The sequence below is a fragment of the Sciurus carolinensis genome, chromosome 3 (genome assembly GCF_902686445.1).
Source record: "Sciurus carolinensis chromosome 3, mSciCar1.2, whole genome shotgun sequence".
NCBI classification, from domain to species: Eukaryota; Metazoa; Chordata; class Mammalia; order Rodentia; family Sciuridae; genus Sciurus; species Sciurus carolinensis.
The window spans coordinates 170,470,368-170,492,201 of NC_062215.1; the positions used below are offsets into that span (position 1 = coordinate 170,470,368).

General features: G+C 34.4%; 1 protein-coding gene across 3 annotated transcripts in view; it reads left to right on the forward strand.

Annotated features, from left to right (window-relative positions):
* Nyap2 (neuronal tyrosine-phosphorylated phosphoinositide-3-kinase adaptor 2) overlaps positions 1-12,133 on the forward strand; it is a 256,201-nt gene extending 244,068 nt beyond the window's left edge. For all 3 annotated transcript variants that reach the window (XM_047546303.1, XM_047546304.1, XM_047546305.1), the window contains one exon: positions 11,656-12,133. In XM_047546303.1, the coding sequence (XP_047402259.1) occupies positions 11,656-11,883 (228 nt within the window). In that variant the 3' untranslated portion in view covers positions 11,884-12,133. The remainder of the gene's footprint in view (positions 1-11,655) is intronic.
* The last annotated feature ends 9,701 nt before the right edge of the window (positions 12,134-21,834 follow it).

The following is a 21,834-nucleotide window of genomic DNA, read 5'->3' on the forward strand; positions in this document are numbered from 1 at the left end:
CAGACACTTAAGAATCGAATCACAAATTAACTCTTTATCATGCAATATTTTCATTATTTCTCAAAGTTATTGCATGTTTTTCTGTACCTTTACAGAGAATAATCTACTCATTACACCTGTATGTTTACTTTATAAACATGTATAAAGAGGTAAGTACAATGTCACTCAAATGCATGGATTTTACCTTATTGTGTGAATATATTTTTATTGTGCATTTGATCATAGTCTTCCACCAGAGAATATATATTAAATTATATAAAATCATATGTGCTTACCAATTTGCACATCATATCTGTTTCTAAGAGATACAAAGTTGATGTTCCATCCTGGAAACTGGCCTTGCTTTTAGTTGTCATCTTGGGGTATGAAAATGTGATATATTTTAAGACCTGGAAATTTTATTATTTTCTAAGATTCTTTTTAAAATTTAATTTAATTTTCAAACCGATACCTAAAAACCTAAAAATTGTACATAATAATAATGTTTAAATATATGCATATATTGCATTATATTTAAATCAGACTAAACCTATCTTCTCAATCACCTATCAAATGGAAAAAGCATTCAATGTTCTTTCCTCTAGGTTTTTGAGATGTACTATACATTCCTGTTCTCTCTAGTCACCCATCTGTGCAACAGAACACCAAAACTTCTTTCTTTGGTCTGACTGTGACTTAGTCCCCATTGATCAACTTCCCCCTATCCCTACACTCCCAGTCTTTATAATTCAGTGATAGCAAAGAATTTGTGAAACAATGGTTTTATGCAATTAGCATTTTCCTTCATATCACCTTTCAAGGTGGTATGAAATCTATCCCTGATCTTTGCCCCCCAACTCAGTACATCAGCTAACATTTTTGTGCAACTCATTCAAGGGACACTAACTTCTCACTATAATTGTGAACGTACTTGGAGAAGCATAACCATATGTGGAAGGATTGTACTATTTGTTTGCTACCATGAAACTGAGGAGAAAGGGGCTTATTGAATGAACTGCATTGTGACTGGTAAATAAGAAGAAATACCTTCAGGGGACTTCAGATGCTGTGCCTAGAGCAGGCAATGCATTCTGGGTACATGGTAATAAGGAGGTTCTACCAGTCAGTAAGTGATATAGTTGGGAGTGAGATGAGCAGGAGGTATTTTGAGACAGCAAGAAAGGAATTATGCATTGTTCTTATTGTAATAATTATCATTCATTTCTTGGACATGATCTCTATCGGGATACTTTACCCATTGAATATTTGGCTAACACTTCAAGAAAGAAGCCAGGACAGAGGTAAAGTGAATAGTAATGAGGAAATATCCTTGAAATTCTACCTCAGAATATTAAAAGCCATCCTTGACAGCCTTCTAGTGCCCTTTGAGTGTTCTCATGGGTGAGAGGCCAGGAAGCTGCCTTGTGGATAGAAGGTCTGACGGGGACACCAGCTGGCCAGGTCTGCTCTGTTGACCTTCCCTTTTCCTGTCCTGTTTTCTGAGATGGGCGTAACCCCCTACTAAATTTGATTTTCTCATGTAGAAAAGAGTGGCCGCAGGGTCACTGAGAGGATAAAATGAAATGAAGTCGGCACAGAGCCCACAAAGCTCTGAGGAAAGGCTGTAGTCACTGGGCTCTTGTCCCTGATGATGCTGAAAAGGAAAGTGGTAGAGGTGACAACGAAATCAAGTCAATGTGTCTTTATCCTCCAGAGTTTTCACAGCTTCTGAACCTGTCGTCTTTCAGAGGCAAACTGCACCACTCTTACTTCATCTAGTACGCTTTCCTGTAGCAGTGGCTATATGAAGTGAGAGAACCACAATAAGTGTGTGTGTGTGTGTGTCTGTGTGTGTGTGTGTGTGTGTGTTCGCCACTGTGGGCAACTCCAGCCATAATTAGCTGGAGACAATTTAGTGTGATGATAGGGGCACAGACTAAATTTAGCAATTCCAATTCCAATTCTGCCTCCTAGTAGACATATGATACTCTACCTGTTACTTGAACTTCTCAAATCTTATGTTATCACCTAAAAAATAAAAATAAAACATGCATAGCCTTATTACTCTTTAGGGAATTGGTGCACACACATGTCCATAGAGTGACTGGAGCATAGTTATGTGCAATAAATCATGGTTGGTGATATTATTATTATATTACTGATGTTATTATTATTAGATTTTGATAGCCCTCCACTCCAACATATGTTTTGCCAACTTGCTTTAGAACTTTTACAAAAATCATTGAAGAAAGTTTTGAGTTCATTCCTTTTACATCAATCAAAGATTTCAAGATGTGTTTTTTTTTTTCACTTTTTTACCCTTTTTCTTGAGTGAACTTACTGACACATAAAAATGTATTCTTCAGTAATACTTTTATAATTTTATGTTTTAAAATAAGATAACTCAAAGACATGTAGCAAGTTTCAACAACTTAATCATTGATCTGTGCTACTTGCATACATGCATAAATAAACTTACAAATACATGAATACATTCCACATGTATGAAAGATGGATGGATTATACTTGGAATAATTTGCTAACATCAAAATCTATCTGATACCTCCTCCCAAAGCTTCAATTGATTCTTTACTTGTATGCTGCACCTAGTGAGTATGAACAGACAGTGGGAAGAGCCAGACCTTGAGAAAATGCTTCTCTGCCATCTTGATGGTATAGGCTCTTACCATCTGTCACTCAAGTTTTGTATTTCTCAGTCTACCTTCCATCAGAATCAGCTGGGAAACCTAATTAAACTGAGCATGACTTTATCCACATCTAAGTCATAAAAGATTTGTGGAGCATTGGTTTGTTGCTCAACATAAGCCACAGGGCCAAGGATTGATGCTCAGAGTGTGAAAGTGGTGTTCTTGGCAGTAGAACCCCCCAGGATGACTCATGTGGTGTTACAGGCTCAGTTTCAGGTTAGGTGCCTCCTGTGGTTCATAAATTCCAGGAAATAATTTTTAAACCATGTACAATTTGGGCTATTGTTGGATTCAAGTGAGCCAAACTGGAATGAAATCATTTATTAAATCAAGGACTTCAAAATTGCCTTTCCTGAAAATACTCAGAAAACACTGCATCCATTTGTTTCTTCACTCATTCATTTTGTGAACATTGATTGGATATTTCCCCTGTACTAGAGGCTGGGATATGCAGAATAACAAGAGTGTCTTCACAGGGCGTGTGGTCCACGGGGGGTAGAAGAGCTTATTTTTTAAGAGTGTCTGCTTTTAAAGAAATGCCAAATTATTCATTCAATCCTCAGCGAAACTGGGTTTTTTATTATTCTCATTTTATGAATAAAGAAATAAGGTCTCGGAAATGTTATATAACTAGACCCTGGTCTCAAAATTGATAATTGATAAAAATATGTCATCTTATCCATTTTGTACTGTCGCCTAAGAAAATAGAAAATAACACACACACACACACACACACACACACACACACACAGATATGCACAAATAGGATAGATTTTATTAAAGAAAGAATGCATAGTGTATTAGCTTGGCATAAGTCTTCACTGTCCCTGCTTAGCAGGGTAGTTGAAGCCATCCTCAATTCCTAGAAGTGACTTGTGATTTGATGCTTGCTTAAAAAGCATCACTATAAGATTGACGGGGTAGGCACTTTCTTCCTTTTACAGACAGAAGAAATGAGCAACATATGTTAACATGAAACTATTTTTCTTTATAGCCATGCCAATTTTTAAGACATAAATTTATGCTTTTTGGTTTTTTGATAGTGTATTTTACATAATTGATTATGCAAGCACGTATACAGATAGATAAAATCAAAGACCATATGTGACTTAATATGCAGCTTGTGATGTTTTGCATCATGTGCCTCATAGTCAATCAGACTGTTGTGTGTCAAAGGGGATGTTCAGATCTACAAAGAGAAAGGAAGTAGGCCTGCGATTTTGCATTGAAAAGCAACTCTGAAATCAAGTCATGCTTCTCATTTTGTCAGCATATCTATATCACTACTAAATTTAGACATGGGAAATAAACACTGAAACTTCAGTACATGCCTTGGGTGTAGACTTCCCTAATAATTATTTCATAAAACATGTATTCTGAGTCAACCGTCTGATAAACAAGGAAGAACTACAAGAGAATAATTTTTAAAACACCCCAAAGACCAGAGTTAAAGATGAAAAAAAAATATAGGCAAACCCTATAGAAAAACTTAAGCTATACCAAAGGTGCTTGCTACTTTTAATAATATAATCAAAGTCTAGAAGCTAGAAACATTTTATCTATAATCTTTAATTCTCATAATTTCTCAAGCAAAAAACAAGATATGTAATTTACTCTACACTATCCAAGTGATATTGAAGACCCAGATCAAATTCAAGCCAATAGAATTGAAAATTCTTTTTACTTGCTTTGGTCTTGCACACTTACATTATCTATTCAAATACCTTCATTCTGGCCTTTATTTTCAAAATAGGAGGGATGGAAAACTAACAGTTACTGCTGACTCATTCTCCTAGCCTTGAATTTTAACTTTTCAAAGTTGAATAAATGGGGTTCATAATGATAAAGCCATGATAAATATCATGGGATATTTGACTGTACCTTTTTAACATTTAGCACCAAGCTACTGTTATGTTGGATCATCTGTATAAGCTTCCAAAATATTAATTATTTTATATGAGATACATAGGACAAGCCATAATCATTCAATGAAAAACTTTTATTTTTCTGTGTGATGATTACTAGAAAGATTTGTGATTTTACACTAAGTAATGAAGCAATTTTATAAAGTGATCACGTTGACAAATATAGGTTATTATAACCCACTTGCTATAGGTCAATTTCAAAAGGTTTATTGAGGGCTAATGCTATTGTCTATGCCTTGAAAAGTTGACCACTTCCTTCTGAAATATAGCTGGAAAAAATGAGAAATATAATTCAGTAAAATGGGGGGGGGATTTTCTCAAAATAAATTGTGAGTGTTATGTTGAGTCACAAGAGTGACATCACAGATAAAGAAATTGTGGCAGGGTTATTAAAGGAGGGGGTGACCTAATATAAAACCTCTTACCTAGAGAATGTAAGCCAGGTAATCTACTTTATTTCTTTAATTCCAAAATCATATTTTTCCTTATAGAGATGTAATTATAAAATGTATAGTTAGCATACCCAAGTAATTTTTTCTAAGTGAATTGGCACAATAAATTTGAAACCTACGTTTAATGAGTCAAACTTGATATGAAAAATATTGTAGACATGTAAATCAATGGTCTTCATTTTGTTTTATACCCCTTTTTATAGCACCAATATCAATGTATTTTTTCCCATCTTCTATCAGACTGTTCTCATGGGAACTTACTTTAAGGTCAGCTGACCATTTACTTAGTCAAAAACATGTTTAGGGAAAAGCATGATGATAGAGCAATACTAGTTTGATTCAATAACCATTTACTATAATGAAGATCAGTGGAAATTTAACAATTTTTGTGTTTAATTTATCCATTCAAAATGATTTTCCTACTTTTATAGGTCTAGCATACTACATTCTTGACCTTTTTAGATACTGTAGTAATCATAATAAAGTGGTTAGTAATTTGTTAATTAGCTGTATTTTTTTGTTTCATATGATCAATCACGGGTTATCAATTTTTTTTTCTTTAAAAAGGGACAGATTGTAAATATTTTAAGCTTTGGGAGCCATATGATCTCTGTCTCAACTTAACTCTACTTTGTAGGCAATATGCCAACAAATAAGCATGCTACTGTGCCAAAAAATTTATTTATATACACTGCCATTTGCATTTGATGTAATTTCCATGTGTCACCAAATATTATTCCTTCGATTTTTTTCAACTGTTTCAAAATGTAGGAAAAAAAATATTGCTTAGGTTCTGTATAAAACCAGGCAGTGGACCTTTTGTGGCCCATGGGTTACATTTTGCCAGCCCCTACTTGTGTAAAAAAGCCAAGGACTTACACGTTCATTTTCCTGTATGCTTTATTAATGAAGATGCAACCTCTTTGCCCACTAACAGGAAAAGGAAGAACATTTTCAATGAGAGCGATAGTATCCCTGACTGGCCTCATGACTCCAAGGATAGGGAGGACACAGGTTGTTTTGGGTCATGCTTACTGGCCTTTACTGCCTCATTGATTCACCAATGCCATGCATGATCTTCTGGAAACACTTTTTGTGCAGTGAAGAGAAGATCCAGAGATTCCTGATAGCTTACTTTTTTTGTCCTGGGTAAAGCTTTTACTTCCAGTGCAGAAGATGATGATTTCTCATAAAATGGGCTACCAGGTGGAAGAAGTTGACACAGAGAGACTAAGGTGGTATTGACAGATCTTTTCCCCCAGGCCATCTGAAAATCAGTATAGATTATTTAATCTATTGTTTGAGAAATCAAATTTTCTTCATAGTCTCAACACTCAGCTCAGTGAACTTAATTCAGCTATGAACTTAATTCCAAAGTCAATATGCAATGTTTAACAGACTAATGGAGGTACAACAACAACAATAATTTGAGATATGCATACTTGTATCAGTTTTGTGCTCATGCCATTTTTAATTTGAACTTTTCCATGTGCTTATTTCAGAGTAAAGTTTTGCTCTCTCTGATTTAGGTATTTTGGAAAATTGAGTATTTTCCACATACATGTGGAGATTTCTTATTGTATAGCATTGCTATTCTTTTCTTTGAAGAAAATATACTCTTAATCTCAGGAAGTTCTTAATTTTTATTCTTAGAGGAAGCAATTATTGTCATTTATGCCAGTATTTCAGGAACACATTGCTACAGTGTGTGAGATGTTCCCACTTGACATGGTTTTAGTTCACTGTCCCCCATACCATGTATATGGTACATGATGTATGTACCAATATGTATAATATGTGTATACAGGAAGTACAAGGTACATAAAATATGCGTGTGAAGTATATGCAAATACACATCTTTTGTCTATCTGAATTATATACCATATTTCTTATTATATATATATATAGAAAATTCAGATATGCATAACTTTTCAATGTAACACAACTAGCAGGATCCCAATCAAGCTATTTAACCTTTTTCCTTATACAGTGTTGCTTCTGTTTAAAAAAATAAAAGATACCATTAAAACTAGCATTTTGAAAAAATATAGACTTTTCATTTTATTCTTTAATATGTATGTGTTTTAAATTTGTGATTTCCAGAAAAGCTACAAAGAGTGCAAAAGATTCCAGTGTGGCCTATGCTCACTGTTTCCCCTGTGGCTAAGACCTTACCTTTCTGTGGTTCATTTTGTTGTAACTAATGAATTGATTTTCAGACACTAGAATCAGGTACAGTCCATACTTCACCCCAATTTCTTTAGTTTTTATCTAATGTCATTTTTGCTGCTCCTTAGTCCCTTCTAGAACAGCACATACATTTCATTTAGTCCTGGGTTCTCCTGACTCTCCCCTAGACTGTGACAGTTTCTCAGACTTTCCTTCTTGAATGACTTTGACAGCTTTCAGCACTACTGGTTTGGTATTTTGTGGAATGTTCCTTATTCTGAGTTTGTCTATTATTTTTCTCTTGATTAGAGTGGAGTTATGGCTTGGTGGGGAGGATGGGAAAGGTAAAGGGCTATCATCATAACAAGCACACCTACTGTCAACATGCCTTATCATTGTTCATCTGTTGAAGGTGAAAAATTGCTTTGCCTGTCTGGGCTACTGTAACAAAATGCCACAAACTGGTAGTTTATAAACAATGAAAAGTTATTTGTCACAGTTCTGGAGTCTGGGAAGTTCAAGACCAGAGTAACACCGAGGTTGGATTTGAGGGTCAAGTAGTCTTGCAGGTTGCAGGCTTTAACATTTTGCTATGTCCCCAAATGGTGGAAGGGGAAAAAGAGCTTCCTTGGGACTCCCGAAGGTCTCACCTCTTTGTACTGTCACCTCAGAAGTTAGGATTGCAGCATGTGAACTTGGGAAGCTAGAAGCATTTAGGCCACAGGACCAGGGTTTACTCCTCTCCTCCCTTTCTATACTGTGCTCTTTAGAATAAAAATTGCTGTGTCGATCACACAGCTGGTGGAGATTTTTGTTTTACCTCCTTGGCTGGGAACTTCACTTGATTTTATTTCTACAAACTTATTCAAGAAGATTGTCTCTGCTGAATTATGTTAATATAAAAATCTCAACTAGGAGACGTGTACCCATAATTGACAATTGTCATATAATAGTTTCCCAATGTGTGTTTACCCTCCCCTGCGTACCTTTTCATCTTTTCATGATATATAAAACAAATGCATTTGGATTAAAGATAAAAACATGGCCACTTAGGTAACTAAGTAAAAGAATTTATTTAATGGCTTTAGTTTCAAATTAGTTGTAATGATCTTTTCTCAAGTTTTTTTCAATGGTAGAGAAAGATGGAATGGGAATTTACAGCTGTATTTCAACAAAATACAAAGAATTTTGTGATAAAAGAAAAAAAAAACAGAACAGTGATGAAGTTTGCATGGGTAGCATTTTTAACACATTTTATATCATTGTAAAACATGATATTTATATATCCGAAATAAGGAATGAAAGTGAAACATCTTAAGTCACAGCAAAATATACTTAGACACATGTTAGGGGGATTTGATCCTATTAATGGCCATAGCATTAGAATTCAATTTGGAGATTAAAAAGAATATTTTTATTTTGCATTCATAATGTTCCAAAAATCTGTGTTTGAATATTTTTCTTACCACCTAGCTCTCTTTTAGGTATTGGGCAATACTTTCTCATGGAATTTCAGGTTTGGGCAATGTTTTCTCAAATGATTTATCTGGTCACCAAAAGAGGAGGGTTAAACATTAAGGAGTAAATCTGAAGGAAAAGCAGTTTTTTTTTTTTTTTTGTTTTGTTTTAATTCTATAGACCATTCTATCAGTTAAGTGGACATATGAGTATTTGAAGAAAGGAAAAGTGTAAAAAATATGAAAATTCACATATTTATAATTCTTTATTCTGACACTTATATTTCTTAGCTATTAAAATGTTTTATTTCTCTTAATAAATTTACACATCTATATAATTAATTTCTAGTTGAAAAAACACAAATTTATTACAAATAATACAATAAAATGTTCTAATAACTGTGAAATACGTTGTTGACACAGTTGTCAAAGCAGCCCTGGAAAATTATTTTGTAGTCACCCATCCTGACTCACACCACAAAAATATTAAAGAAAATTAAGTGATACATGCTGTAATGTTTATGTGGAAAAGTAAATAAAATACAAATGGAGGGAGTGATGCTCTAAGAAATATTTGCCTTAAAGAAATTTGGAGATTTTCCAATCATGTTGAAATGTGCGAAACGTAAGATTTTACTAAGAATAAGATTATTGGGAGAATTTTTTTGAAAGGCAACAAAAATTGTTCAATGATGGTAGGTTTTGTTCAGTTCATAATTTTACAGAGGGGTTAGAACTCTGTTATGCATGTTGAACTCCAAATATGGATGAGATTAAGGTCTTACCTTTGGGAATTCATTGTTATAAATTCCATTATGACAGTTTATAGTCATTCAATAAATTTTGCTTCTATTTCCACTAAAAGAGAGTTACTGTATTTTTATTCCATAGATCACAATATTAGGAAACCTCATAGACCTTTTAAATAATCTTTGAGCTGCTTTGTCAATCTCCTATTGGGACACACATCAGTTCATTATATTACTTAACAAACATCTAGAATTTTATGTAAAATTTGAATACCCTTGACCAAGGTCTTGAGCTACAGACAAGAGGACATTAGGTGGTATATATATGGCCCATCCTTCCAAGGCACTTGGTATCATGTTAGGAACATTGTAAGATATTTATTTAAGAACTTAATCGTTTGGATCTTTGACTCAGTTACCTGATCAACACATTTTAGTCACAATAAAACTATAAATATATTTGCACTTATACCACCTGGAAATGGTAATATAGACAATAATGACTACTATAATTTAAAGTAATTTTCAAGTGATGAAGCATGCTATAGTAGAAAGAATATCAACCTTGGAGTCAGACAGCTGGGCGTCACTTAATAACTGTGAAATTGACCTAATTCCTTAAACTTCTGATACTCAGCTTTCTAATTGTGGTCGGTAGATAAATCCTAGCTTTCAGTGAAGTGTGGTGGATATAAATGACATAGAGTTCTTTGCAGAGAGAGTAGATATGTCAAGGTTCAAGGCTTTTGTCAGTAATAAAATAAGAAAATGTAGGCAATGCTGTACTGTTTTTAATTGAGGTGGCCTTCATTATCACTTTAAATCTCACACCAGCTTCTGAAAGTGAGGTATTGCCAATTAAGTTGTTCAGATAAAGAATCCAGAAGCTGAGTGAACAGTGGAAATTTGGCATGCCCAGGATTTGAATCTCTATTTTCTGACTTTAGGTCCTGCCCTCCCCCTAAAGGATTAGGGTTATGGAGAATTCTGTTAGTTTTGTTCATACTAAATATCCCCTGCCTGGCTTTCGGCAAGATAGGCAACTTCTTGAAGCTTTAGCTTCCTTATTCCATGTTTTCAAGAAATTGCACTAATTTATCTTCCCAGTCCTGTCCTGTACCTTACACATTAAGAGGCAATGTGGTGTAGTTGTTAAAGGAACAGCTACTAGAAATGAACTCTTTTGTTCAAATCCCAACTTCCATTCATTGACTCTATTACTTTGGGCAAATTCCAAAATCTCTTTCTCATTTTATTCATTACTATGGGCTAACAAATAGTATTTATTTCAAAGCATCTTTCTTGTGAGGAATAAATGAAACAAACCATGCAAAGTACTTAGCATGAGATCTGATATAGATTAAGTATTAGGTATTCTTTTTTTTTGTAAGATCCAGTTCAGTAACTTCAAGTGAACAACTTTAACCCTGCAAATCATAGAGTGAATTTGCTTAATTAAATTCAAACTTCTCCATCCTAGCTGGGCTCATGAGCCAGTCTCACAGCCTTCTTTGCGGGACAGACTCTATTCCAGTGAAAGTTACTGAAACACTTTGAACCACATATACCTGTGATCTGTCTAATAATACATGTACATGTACCAGTACATAGTCCACCCTGAACTTTCTCCTGCTAAGCCAATTGACCTGATGAATCTTTTCCTGTTTCTGAAACTAATCAGGATCTGTGTCCATGTAGAGATCAATGATTCTAACTCAACATTTTCTAAAGTATCAAAAACTAGCAAAAACTTCTTTGCAGAAGAATTATTGAAGCATTTATATTCCAAACATATGGTGCACACTGAAAGTCATTTCAGCAGGAATAAATATTTAAAATATTTATTCTCCTACATGCTACTCGTAAACAATTCTAAGGTTTTAAAATTCATTTCAAGGGTGAAAATATTCATTAACTTCTTTGCAACATATAGTCCTGTTAAAGTTTTATTTCCATATTTGGGGACTTTTAGAACACATTGGGAAAATATGTGTGACTGTATAATTATTAAATAATATCATGATGTTTACCTATTTAAATACAATGTTTTTAAATAGTTTTCATTTTGCTTTGGAAGAGTTAATGTATTTTTCAATCCATTCTGAGAGTTTTTAAAGGAAGTGCAGAAACAGCTGACATTTTTCTAAATGACAACTAACTGCAAAATAAGCTTTCATTGCATGTTTCTTCAGTATTCACTCTTTCTTTTCTGCTAGGTGGCATGCATGCAGTGGTTTCATGGAGACCATACAATGCTTGAGATGATTGAGAAAAAGCGTTGCTTGTGCAAGGAAATAAAGGCTAGACAGAAAACGGAAAAGGGCCTTTGCAAACAGGATAGCATGCCTATCCTACCCAGCTGGAAGAAGAACGCAGGTGCAAAGAAGTGCAGCCCTCCACCCTATTCTAAACAGCAAACGGTATTCTGGGACACGGCCATATGAGCATGTGGAGGATGGTGGCAGCTCCTGGTCACTTACTACCAAGAGGGAGGTCGACTCGGTTATGTGAAAATTAATTGTTACATATCTTCTCTGCTGGAGTGGAGTGCCACAGGAAGCTGTGCTTACCTGTGGCACATACAAGGTGAAATGTATATGTCTTTGCAATTAAGGCACACTTATTTATCCCGGATTATTTTGAATCCAGAAGATATTAAATTGTAAATATTTTACTAGTTTATGGGTGACACCTGAAATAATACACGCTATACATATATATATATATATATATAAATTACAGAAATATCAAGTTTACTATATGATATAATTTCGGTATTAACTGGTTTGTTATCTCTTTTATATGTAATCCTTGATGCCTTTTACTATTGATTTTTGCATTCAGAATGTTTTTTTTTTCCCCTCCTGCCCACGTTTGGCTTGTGTACAGTGACTCACAGCTATACATCATATCCAGTCACATAATATAGGATCTGGTGCTAGTAATGTAAAAATTGCATATCATATTTGTGAAGCGCATCTGCTGCTTTTTAAGTTTTTTAAGGTTTGACAGGAAACGAATGCAAATGTGATGTTAATTTAGACATCCACGTTACATTGACACCAATATTTTTCTTTCATGAGAATTTCTCTTCAATATCCTCTTCTTTATACTTAACATTGGTTAGACTCCAGAGAAGGTAATTAGGATACATTTGAACATCCCAGCCGGAAGCATTTCCTTCACAAATGACTTTAGGGACATGTGTCCTTGCATCATGGATCTGATTGGAGGAGACCAGGGTTCACTGTGACAATGGAAGGAATAAGGAGTCAGAAACTGGTGAGGGTGACTGCGTCCAGTGGCACTCCACGCCGTCACTATTTTTAAGTAACTTCTCATGTGCATGATCGTTTCCTCTAGCAACGAACATTCAGCTAGACTAATTTTCATATCTACGTACACAAAATGCCAATCCTTCTCAAATTTTAATCCCATTGATGAAAAGTATTTCTTGCTATTTTTTTTTTCAAATTAATTATCAAATTTTTGGGTCATAATCTGTACATGACCATCACATCCATTCTGACTGATTATGACTCCATGACCAAAGAATAATGATCACTTCTTTATTTTATTTTGTTTCAAGGAAGAAACAGGAAATGCAGGGGATAGAAGATAAGGTGGATTCGATTTTATGTGATGGTAAAATTTAAGTTTTTTAAAAAAATCATATATATCTTTTGAAAGTAATTTGTTAGGTGAATATAAATGTTGCCACGGATAAATAAAAAGGAAAGTATCACATATATTTTGTATATTTAAATTACTATTTATGCTTCCTAAAATTGACAGTATGTGGTTCTTCGTTATCAATCAATTTAGTATTATATTTCTGAGGGAAAAGTGTGTGTTTGAAGTTATTGTCATAGTAGTTTTCCTTGTAAGAGTATTGACAGCAATAGTACCATGCTGCTCAATAAAACCAAATATAAAAGGAATTGGGGAATTTTTGTAATCTATATTGACAAAAACTTAGTAATGCTTTATTGGTAATAGTTTCTTTCAAGAGCCTTTGAAATGCTATAACATAATTTTTTAGAGTTTTATAATTAATGTATATTTTGATGTCCAATTAGAATTCTGAAAGAATAAGGAAAAAGGTAAGTGGGAGCAAGTGTGTATCTCTGTGTGTGTGTGTGTGTGTGTGTGTGCACGCATGCGTGCAAAGAATTGTATACATAAAATGCTTACTGAAGATTTAGGTTTTGCTTGTGTAAGTGAGGTGTTGAAAAAAGCAGAATCAAAAATACAGGAAATCACAGAAGGGTCATAAGTAGCTTAAATGAATCCTGCCTCCATGTTTCACCAGCTGTAGATTCTATTTCAAACCCAATAATTAATGGATCAGAAATTTATGAATAATGAAAATGCATTACATAAATCGATACAATGTGTTTATGTTGTTATCCTGATTTAAATGATCATGACTACAAATATACCACTCAGTCATATATGACATCAATTCTCAATTTCTTTATGATCTTGGTACATATGTTTTCAGGCTTAGTATGTTAAAGATTATTCCTCCTTCAAAATGTATATTTAGGTAACATCTTCCTATTAGGAGATACAAGTGTGTTTCTCAGATGCTGATCTTGCTCGTATCTCTCTGAATTAGACAGAAAATATTTTTTTTTAATGCCAGTCACTTGTCAAGATGGAAATACTAGAACAATTCTTCCCATTTGTTCTGTCAAATTCATGCTATGGCAAGATTTCATGCAACTCTTTTTCAAAGTTATTTTATGAGGAGGTTTAAAAATTTGACCTCAGAGAAACACTTCCATTTATTTTGACAGATTTCTTCCTACATGGGAAGTAACTGAAATATCTGGAAAAGTGACTTCACTTAGATTTAAATCAAGAACTGTTACTCTGTGCCTATGTAATAGAGAGTTGTCCATCGCGGCAATAGCCATTATGTAATCAATTTCCTCTGTGTATGGTATTTCTCTATGTGGAGAAATGGAGGCCATTAGCATCGAGAGGAAAGTAAACTGACTCTCTGGCAGTACTAAATCAGGACACCTCCACGTGCAAATCTGGTCAGAAGATAATCTGCAGGAGTACACTGCCATGATAAAGCTCGTATTTCCAGCAGTGCCAAAGAACAAATCAGATCATGGCACAGTTATCAGGTTGAAAGATCTCAGATCTATAAAAAAATGATCTTTTTTACAGCAAATTCTATAGAAACAGAATTTTATTGACTGTCAGACAGATCCTTTTATTTGTGAAATACTTCTTAGCAGAGAAGAAACAAATTTCTTTAAAACTGATGGAAAGGAAAAATGAAATACTGCATTTTTTCCCAGAGAAGCCTAAGTCACCTGTGGTATTACAGTGATCCTTCGCGAAGTCACTGCCAATGTTTTCCCCTCAGTTATGCTACTGAAGCAAATTTGGAGTGAAAAGTTGTGGGTTGGTATAAACAAAGGTTCATGTCCACCCATATGAAATAATTAGGAGAATAAAAACATTAAGATATAAAATACCTATCTGTAAATATATATATATATACACACACATTTTAAAAACACAGTGATTGAATACAATTGGACACAACTTCACTTTTCAAATTAGTGATTCCATTTCCAAATAGTGAACACATTTTCTTTGCTTCTAGAAAACAGAGAAATTGTTTTTTCTTATCCCACTGTGGCATAGGTGCGGGCCTTCTTGACATGCAGAATTTGGTTTGATTTTTTTGACTGAAGTTAGTGATCAAGTCAATCAAACTAAATAACCCTACTGAGTTATTACTCTAACTAACTGAGACACCAAAACAATGTGTATACAAATTACAAGTTCATATCACCTACATGGTACAGCAAGTCAATAGAGTTTGTAAAATGACTATGCTTATATGTGAAATCGAGAAAGAGATTGCTATGATTTAAGCAGTAAGCAATTCTGAAATGAAGGGTAACTCACTCTTGCAATGGAGTACAGGTAGACTGGCAATTCACAATGCATTGTGTCATGGACTTAAGTGGAAATGAAAGAAAAATGGTACCTGTAGTGTTGAGATGATTTCACTCTATCTTCCTTCTATGGGAGAATAGAGTTAATTGAAAAATGTGAACAATTTGTTACTAACCCTTTCTTTCTTTAACAGTTCATTATTGAGGAACATATTAATAATTTTTTAAAAAGTTTCTGAAGCACTTGGAATTAATCATGGAAAAAGATGTGATCCTTGCCTTCAAGGAGCCAAATTATGCAATCACGAATGTTTTCAAAATAAAACCAGTTTTCAGAAGATGCACAATTTCATGTTTAACAGCTTTTGTGTGTTTATATAGCATTCTCATTTTCTTCAGTGCAAGTGTACAGTCAAAATACTAAAACATACTAAATTTAATGTCTAAGTATAAAACATGTTTATGTGTAAGCCTCTGGATGTACGCATACAATATATACTACTGTCTATGTAAATCAGTAAAAGGATAACATGCTTTGCCATGTTAGATTTGAACATTATGGCTTGGGGTTAGGATGATTTAAAACCCTTTGATATTTGGGTCAATTACATTGTAGCAAAATGTGTGCAGTGTGGAAAAAGTGTCTGATTACATTTCCCTTTAAATATTGTAAAGTTTCAAATTTAAGGGGAAGCACTTTCAAAGAAATCTTTGGATCAATCTCAACCAAACATGTGAAAATCTTTCGAAGTGTTTAGTTGTTCCCAAATTCAACTGGGTTTGCTCACCCTAAAAGCATCTACATTTACACATGTGTACACCTACATACAGAATACATACTGTATATAAATAATATATATGGAAATGTTTAGTAATGCACTTCTTTTGTTTGGAACTCCTTAACATTTATAGTGTAGCAATTTGTGTAAAGTGCACTGTGATTATTAAAAAAAAAAAAAAAAAAAGCACAGTAAAGTCACAGGTCTTGTTATCTTGCACTAAAGAAGTGTTTACGTATTTAGCAATTGTATGTTTACTTTCTTGCTCTTTTCAAACAATTGAAACAAATAACTATGAACAATGGTATAAAATAATATGTTTTTTAGTGGCTAATGGCACTACATTTTTAAAAGACAGGATTTTTAAAGAAAACCATTTAACATCCATTCCAATATAAAATGTTTACCATATCTGAAAGTCTGAATGTCATATCACATTTTTCATAACTCATTAGAAATGTCAGGTATGTGCCTGAAAAAAATGTGCAAATAAGCATTAGATAACAGATTTCTCTACTTGTGTGTTATTTAGCCATTTCTATATACATAATAATATAAACACTGATGTTTTAATGTCTCTTAATTTTTGTACTTGATTTTTTTAGGTAACATGTAATTATAAATGTACTTTGATACTACTGAAGTAACCAGATGTTGTTTGAAAACAACTTGATTTCTTTAGTGCATTGACAATATTTTACAATACTTTTGTGCTTATTTATTTGTGCTCCCGTGTAATTATAATAAAAGCAATAGTTTAAATTAGTTAACTGTCATTCCTCGTATTTATTCATTAAGAAACAAGATCAATAAGAACTCTTTCAAAGAAAGCACACTAATATTTCAACTTCTACAGTTGTCTATGAGATTATAAGTATTGTGGAGATTGTGCTGGTGAGCACAGAGATCTGAAATTTTAATTATGTGGACCCAGATGATCCTTAGTTATCATTTATCACTTCTGCCTCTAGATGACCCACTGAATAAGAGAAACCTTGACATCTCTCTTTCTTCCTATGCCCCCAACTCCAGCTAAATGACTCAAAGTGTATCTCAGGGTGCTGAGGGCATTAGAGAATTAAATTCCTCAGCCTAATCCTGTGCATGCCACCAAGGTATTTAGTGGAAGGGTACTTGACTTGTGTATTTATTTAATCATAGCTCTAGAATTCACCCAGTTAAACAAGGAGGACTTCAGTATGCTTAATTTTGCTAGGATGTCAATAAATAAAATGATTTTATTGATACTCTGAAATATATGACAAGATTCTGAAACTCAGTGAATTTACAAAAAGTACACCTATAAGAATGCAGTATCCTGAAATAGCCTCTAATGGCTGCTTTATCAACCACTTAGGTTTTCTTCCATATACCCAATCTCAGTGTAATTTATACATTTTCACAATTCCTTAATAGTTATTTTTCATGTTCATTTTAAAAAAGGAATCCAATTTATTTTCAGTTTAGTCCCACTCCTCTAGCTACTCAAATAAATGTTCAGAATACCATTCTGACTCTTGGTTGACTAAGACATAATCTGTCACCTTACCACACCACTAAGCTTACATTCAATTCAGTCAAGAAGTACCCCCATATTTAGGGTTAATCTCTTTCACTTTGCTAACCCCCATTAAAACCTCTTTTTTCCCCCCATTTTTTGATCTCAGACACTGCTTAAATTAAGACCAAGATGGGTTATGGATAAAATGATATCCATCCTCCTATGGCAATTGGTGTTTGCAAAGATTCTTATTAACATGTGTGAGTAAATGTCAGACAATGTGACAGACCAGGAGATTAAAAGGACATTTTAAAGAAAACTTTCCATAACATTACCTCATATTATGTTCTCTAGAGTAGTTCTTCTAACACTTTGCTGTCCAGAAAAAAATCACATAATTTTTTTTTTCTTTTTTAGTACTGGGAATTGAACTTAGTGGTGCTTAACGACTGAGCCACATCTTCAGCCCTTTTTCATATATTATTTAGAGACAGGGTCTTGATGAGTTGCTTAGGGCCTCATTGAGTTGCTGAAGCTGACTTTGAACTTGCAATCCTCCTGCCTCAGTCTCCCAAGTCACTGGGATGGATAATTCTTAAATACACCCAATTTGCAGAAGGCATCTGGAGGTATAAAACATCCATAGTTTATAAAATCACCCAAGTGATTCTAATATGCAGCCAATTTAAGAATTCTAGCAGTGTACAGTGCTTCTCAAACTTTAGCACACATATTTATCAGATCTTGTTAGCCCAAAGGTTTTGATTTAATGAAGACTGAGATGTGGCCTCTTATAGCAAGGTCTCTGGAGATATTAACACCACCTGTTCAGAGATACCCTTTGAACATTAACCTGTAGGCAACTTGCTTCTCCACCTATGTTTAGGGAGACTTTAGGAGCATACTCTAGAGCACTGCTACCTAAAATGTTCCATTGATGGACAGCATAGCATTGACCTGGGACTTGTTAGAAGTGCAAAATCTTGAGCTCCATCCCAGATGGATTTTGGGGCTGAGGCTCATGAATCCTCTTCAGCAAACTATCCAGACAATTCTCCATCCATACAATTCTTAATTCCAGCAAAATTTTAGAAACATTGCCTTGGATCAATATGTTTTCCAACATTGTAGAATATTACATTTATCTTGAGAGATTTTTATTTAATATTGTTGTGGGTCCTACTCTCAAAGATTTTTATTTTATCAGCCTGGGATCAGTGCTAAACAACTTTTCCTTCCACTTCAACTCCTCCTTTTTTCTCCTTTCTTTCCTAGGGAACCCCTCCCTGGCCTCAACCAGGGGATTAGAATATGAAATCGATGCTGAGAAAGTTAGATGATAGAATCAATTCTGAATATATATCTTGTCACTTCTCCCAGAAATAACATTGTATCCACAGGACAAAATCCAAGAAACTCAACTTTTCATATTCCTCCTCATCAAAATAACTTAAAATACCTCATGGCATAGAGCAATATAGAGCTGGGTGCAGTTGCACACATCTACAATCCCAGTGACATGGGAGGCTGAGGCAAGAGGATCACAAGTTCTAGACCAACCTCAGCAACTTACCAAGAACATGTCTCAAAATAAAAAAAGTAAATAAAAGGGACAGGTGATGTGGTTCAGTGGTAAAGTACACCTGAGTTCAATCCCTGTTACCAAAAAAAAAAAAAAAAATTGTGGAAGAAAGTTCCAGTTTTTTATTAAATCAGTTCCCCATGATTAGTCATTCATCTGCCATTTGAGGAGAAAATATTTCATGGAATAAAGTTTACATTTAAAAAAACTCTCTAAATGTTGCAAATAAATTAGTGTTAGGTGTTCTTAATTGAGTGACAATTAGTGAATAGGATTCTGTCAGATTTCCCAGCAGCTGGGATTGATGTATACCTCTCAACCTCTCAAACAGCCCTTTTCACCCTCCTCTTCTCCACAGGTATTGTGTTTGAGTTTCCATTACACCACCATCTGTCATGTAATAGCCATCTCTTTGGGGATTTGTCTTCTACAATACATGATAAATTCCAGAAAGAGGAGCTAAGATTTGTTCTTTGTAAACTTGGTATCCCTAAAGTACCTAGCCAATTGCTCTGCACATAAAAGTACTAAAAAAAAGTTCATTTACTTAATTTATTTATTTATTCAACAAATACTCACTCAGGTTTCCCTGTATAACAAACATGGTTGTAGGCAGGAGCAGGACAAAGCCACAGCACTTGTAAAATTTAAATCCTGATTGGTTTATATATTTCTCTGAGGTTATAACTTCTACTTCTCTCTTTATTTACATAAAACAAATATTGGATGAGACCTTAAAGTGATGCTTTGTAATTTATAGCTCAAATTGCTATGTATACATGTAAGTATTTAGGAAGATTGATCTATCTCTGTTATCTAACAGAGATAACATTTTGTTATCAAAAGAAATTAAGGCACTTTGTATTATTGTATAAAATACAGCACATACATAAAGTATATTAGAAATGTGTGAGAGCTTTATCAATAATGAAAAACAAAATGAGAGCATGAGATAAAACCAACCAGGAGTTATTTTAGTTCACAAAATGCATGTAGTAGTAACCAAAATAATTAATAATTATGAACATCATTTATCACAATAAAATACCTATAATAATGATAATGACTGCTGCAATTTATTAGATAGTATGTCCCAGACACTGAACTATGTTTTTAAAATTTATGTTATTTCTTACCTTAACTCTGTGTTTACATTCATTTTCTGAATAAAGAAGCTAAAGTTTAGAAAACGAACACACATGTTACAGTAGTTATACATTGTATGGAAATTCAATCAAGGTCTATCCAAATTAAAAATCAGTGCAAGCTATCCTTTCATTTAAATTAATTTTGTCTGTTTGCTCTTCATCATCTGGAGAGAATGAAAGCCATTTCCATCACGATCAGATCCATGTGGCCGGAAGGGGACAGACCAGCCAACGTCCACACCCATGCTCATCGCTAGGAAGGCAGGGTGTATCCTGTAACACAATGAAGTTCATAGGTACATGGCTCAGAGTACAGGATCTTAGGTTTGTGGAAATCTTTGCCCTTTTGTCAGATTTAGGGAGTGTTCAGAAGGCTGAAAGGAACTGCTGTCCTACGGATTCTACAAGGCATCTGCCCCAGGAGACTTTCTTACCACTCCCCTCATTCTCTGGAATTTGGTAATTTGGCTTCACAGATCACACATATGGACATATTGGTCCCTTGGCAAACACACACTGTGGCTTTTACAATGGAAAGATTCTGAAGAAAATGATATAGACCCCGAGACCACTTTGGAGGTCATAAGACATCCCTGGTTACCAACCTCTCAAAATGGTCTAGTTGCCTGAGGATTCTCTAAACTTTTTCTGAGACTAGCCTTCAAAGGTTTGTCCTACCTAATGAATCCTTCGCTTCTCATGGAGCACAGTATTACATTTTCCAGGTTCCAAATAGTCCCACCAGGTTACAGAAACCCATCAACCAGTATATTGCATTTAAGTCCTTCCTCTCACAAATCAACATCATACACCAGCGATCTCAAATTCAAACGATCATATGCACTATGTAAGAGACAGTTGCCAACGAGCAAAGTAGAACTTGAAGAGAAGGCCAGGGGGTGAATGAAACAACGGTATCTTGTAGCATAAACTTGAACCTGAGGGCAGGAAGTTTTCTGGGGAAAGATACAAGGGTAGGGATATTATGAAACTAAAAAATAAGATTAGGGTTATTTAGTTTTGGGGAAACAAACATATTTCTCTTCTTGAAGATTACCAGATGCAATCAGTGAAAGAGGTTTAACTCATTTTTATTTGAATGTGAGGCTTCCTTCAAATTAATATTAGGATCCCACATAAGAGTCCACCAAGGAATTTGGTCAGAGCAGTTTAGAAAGCAAGGCAGAAAGTCAAGGCATAAAAATGAAGAAAACTGGTATAGAGAAACAAGAAAATAGGCAGAAAACCACAAATTACCAAGCACTGATGAAAAGTAACAACGTGAATATAATGAATAAAAGAATATACAGTGAAGAACAAAAAAGATCTTCAATGTAGTTAGATTGATCACTAGGAAATGTGCTCAATGTAAAGCTAACGAGGCTTAAATTTCATGCTGCACACTTCACAACTGTTGGAGGAGGCTGGAGAGATCCTGGCAAAGTGTTCATATGGTCC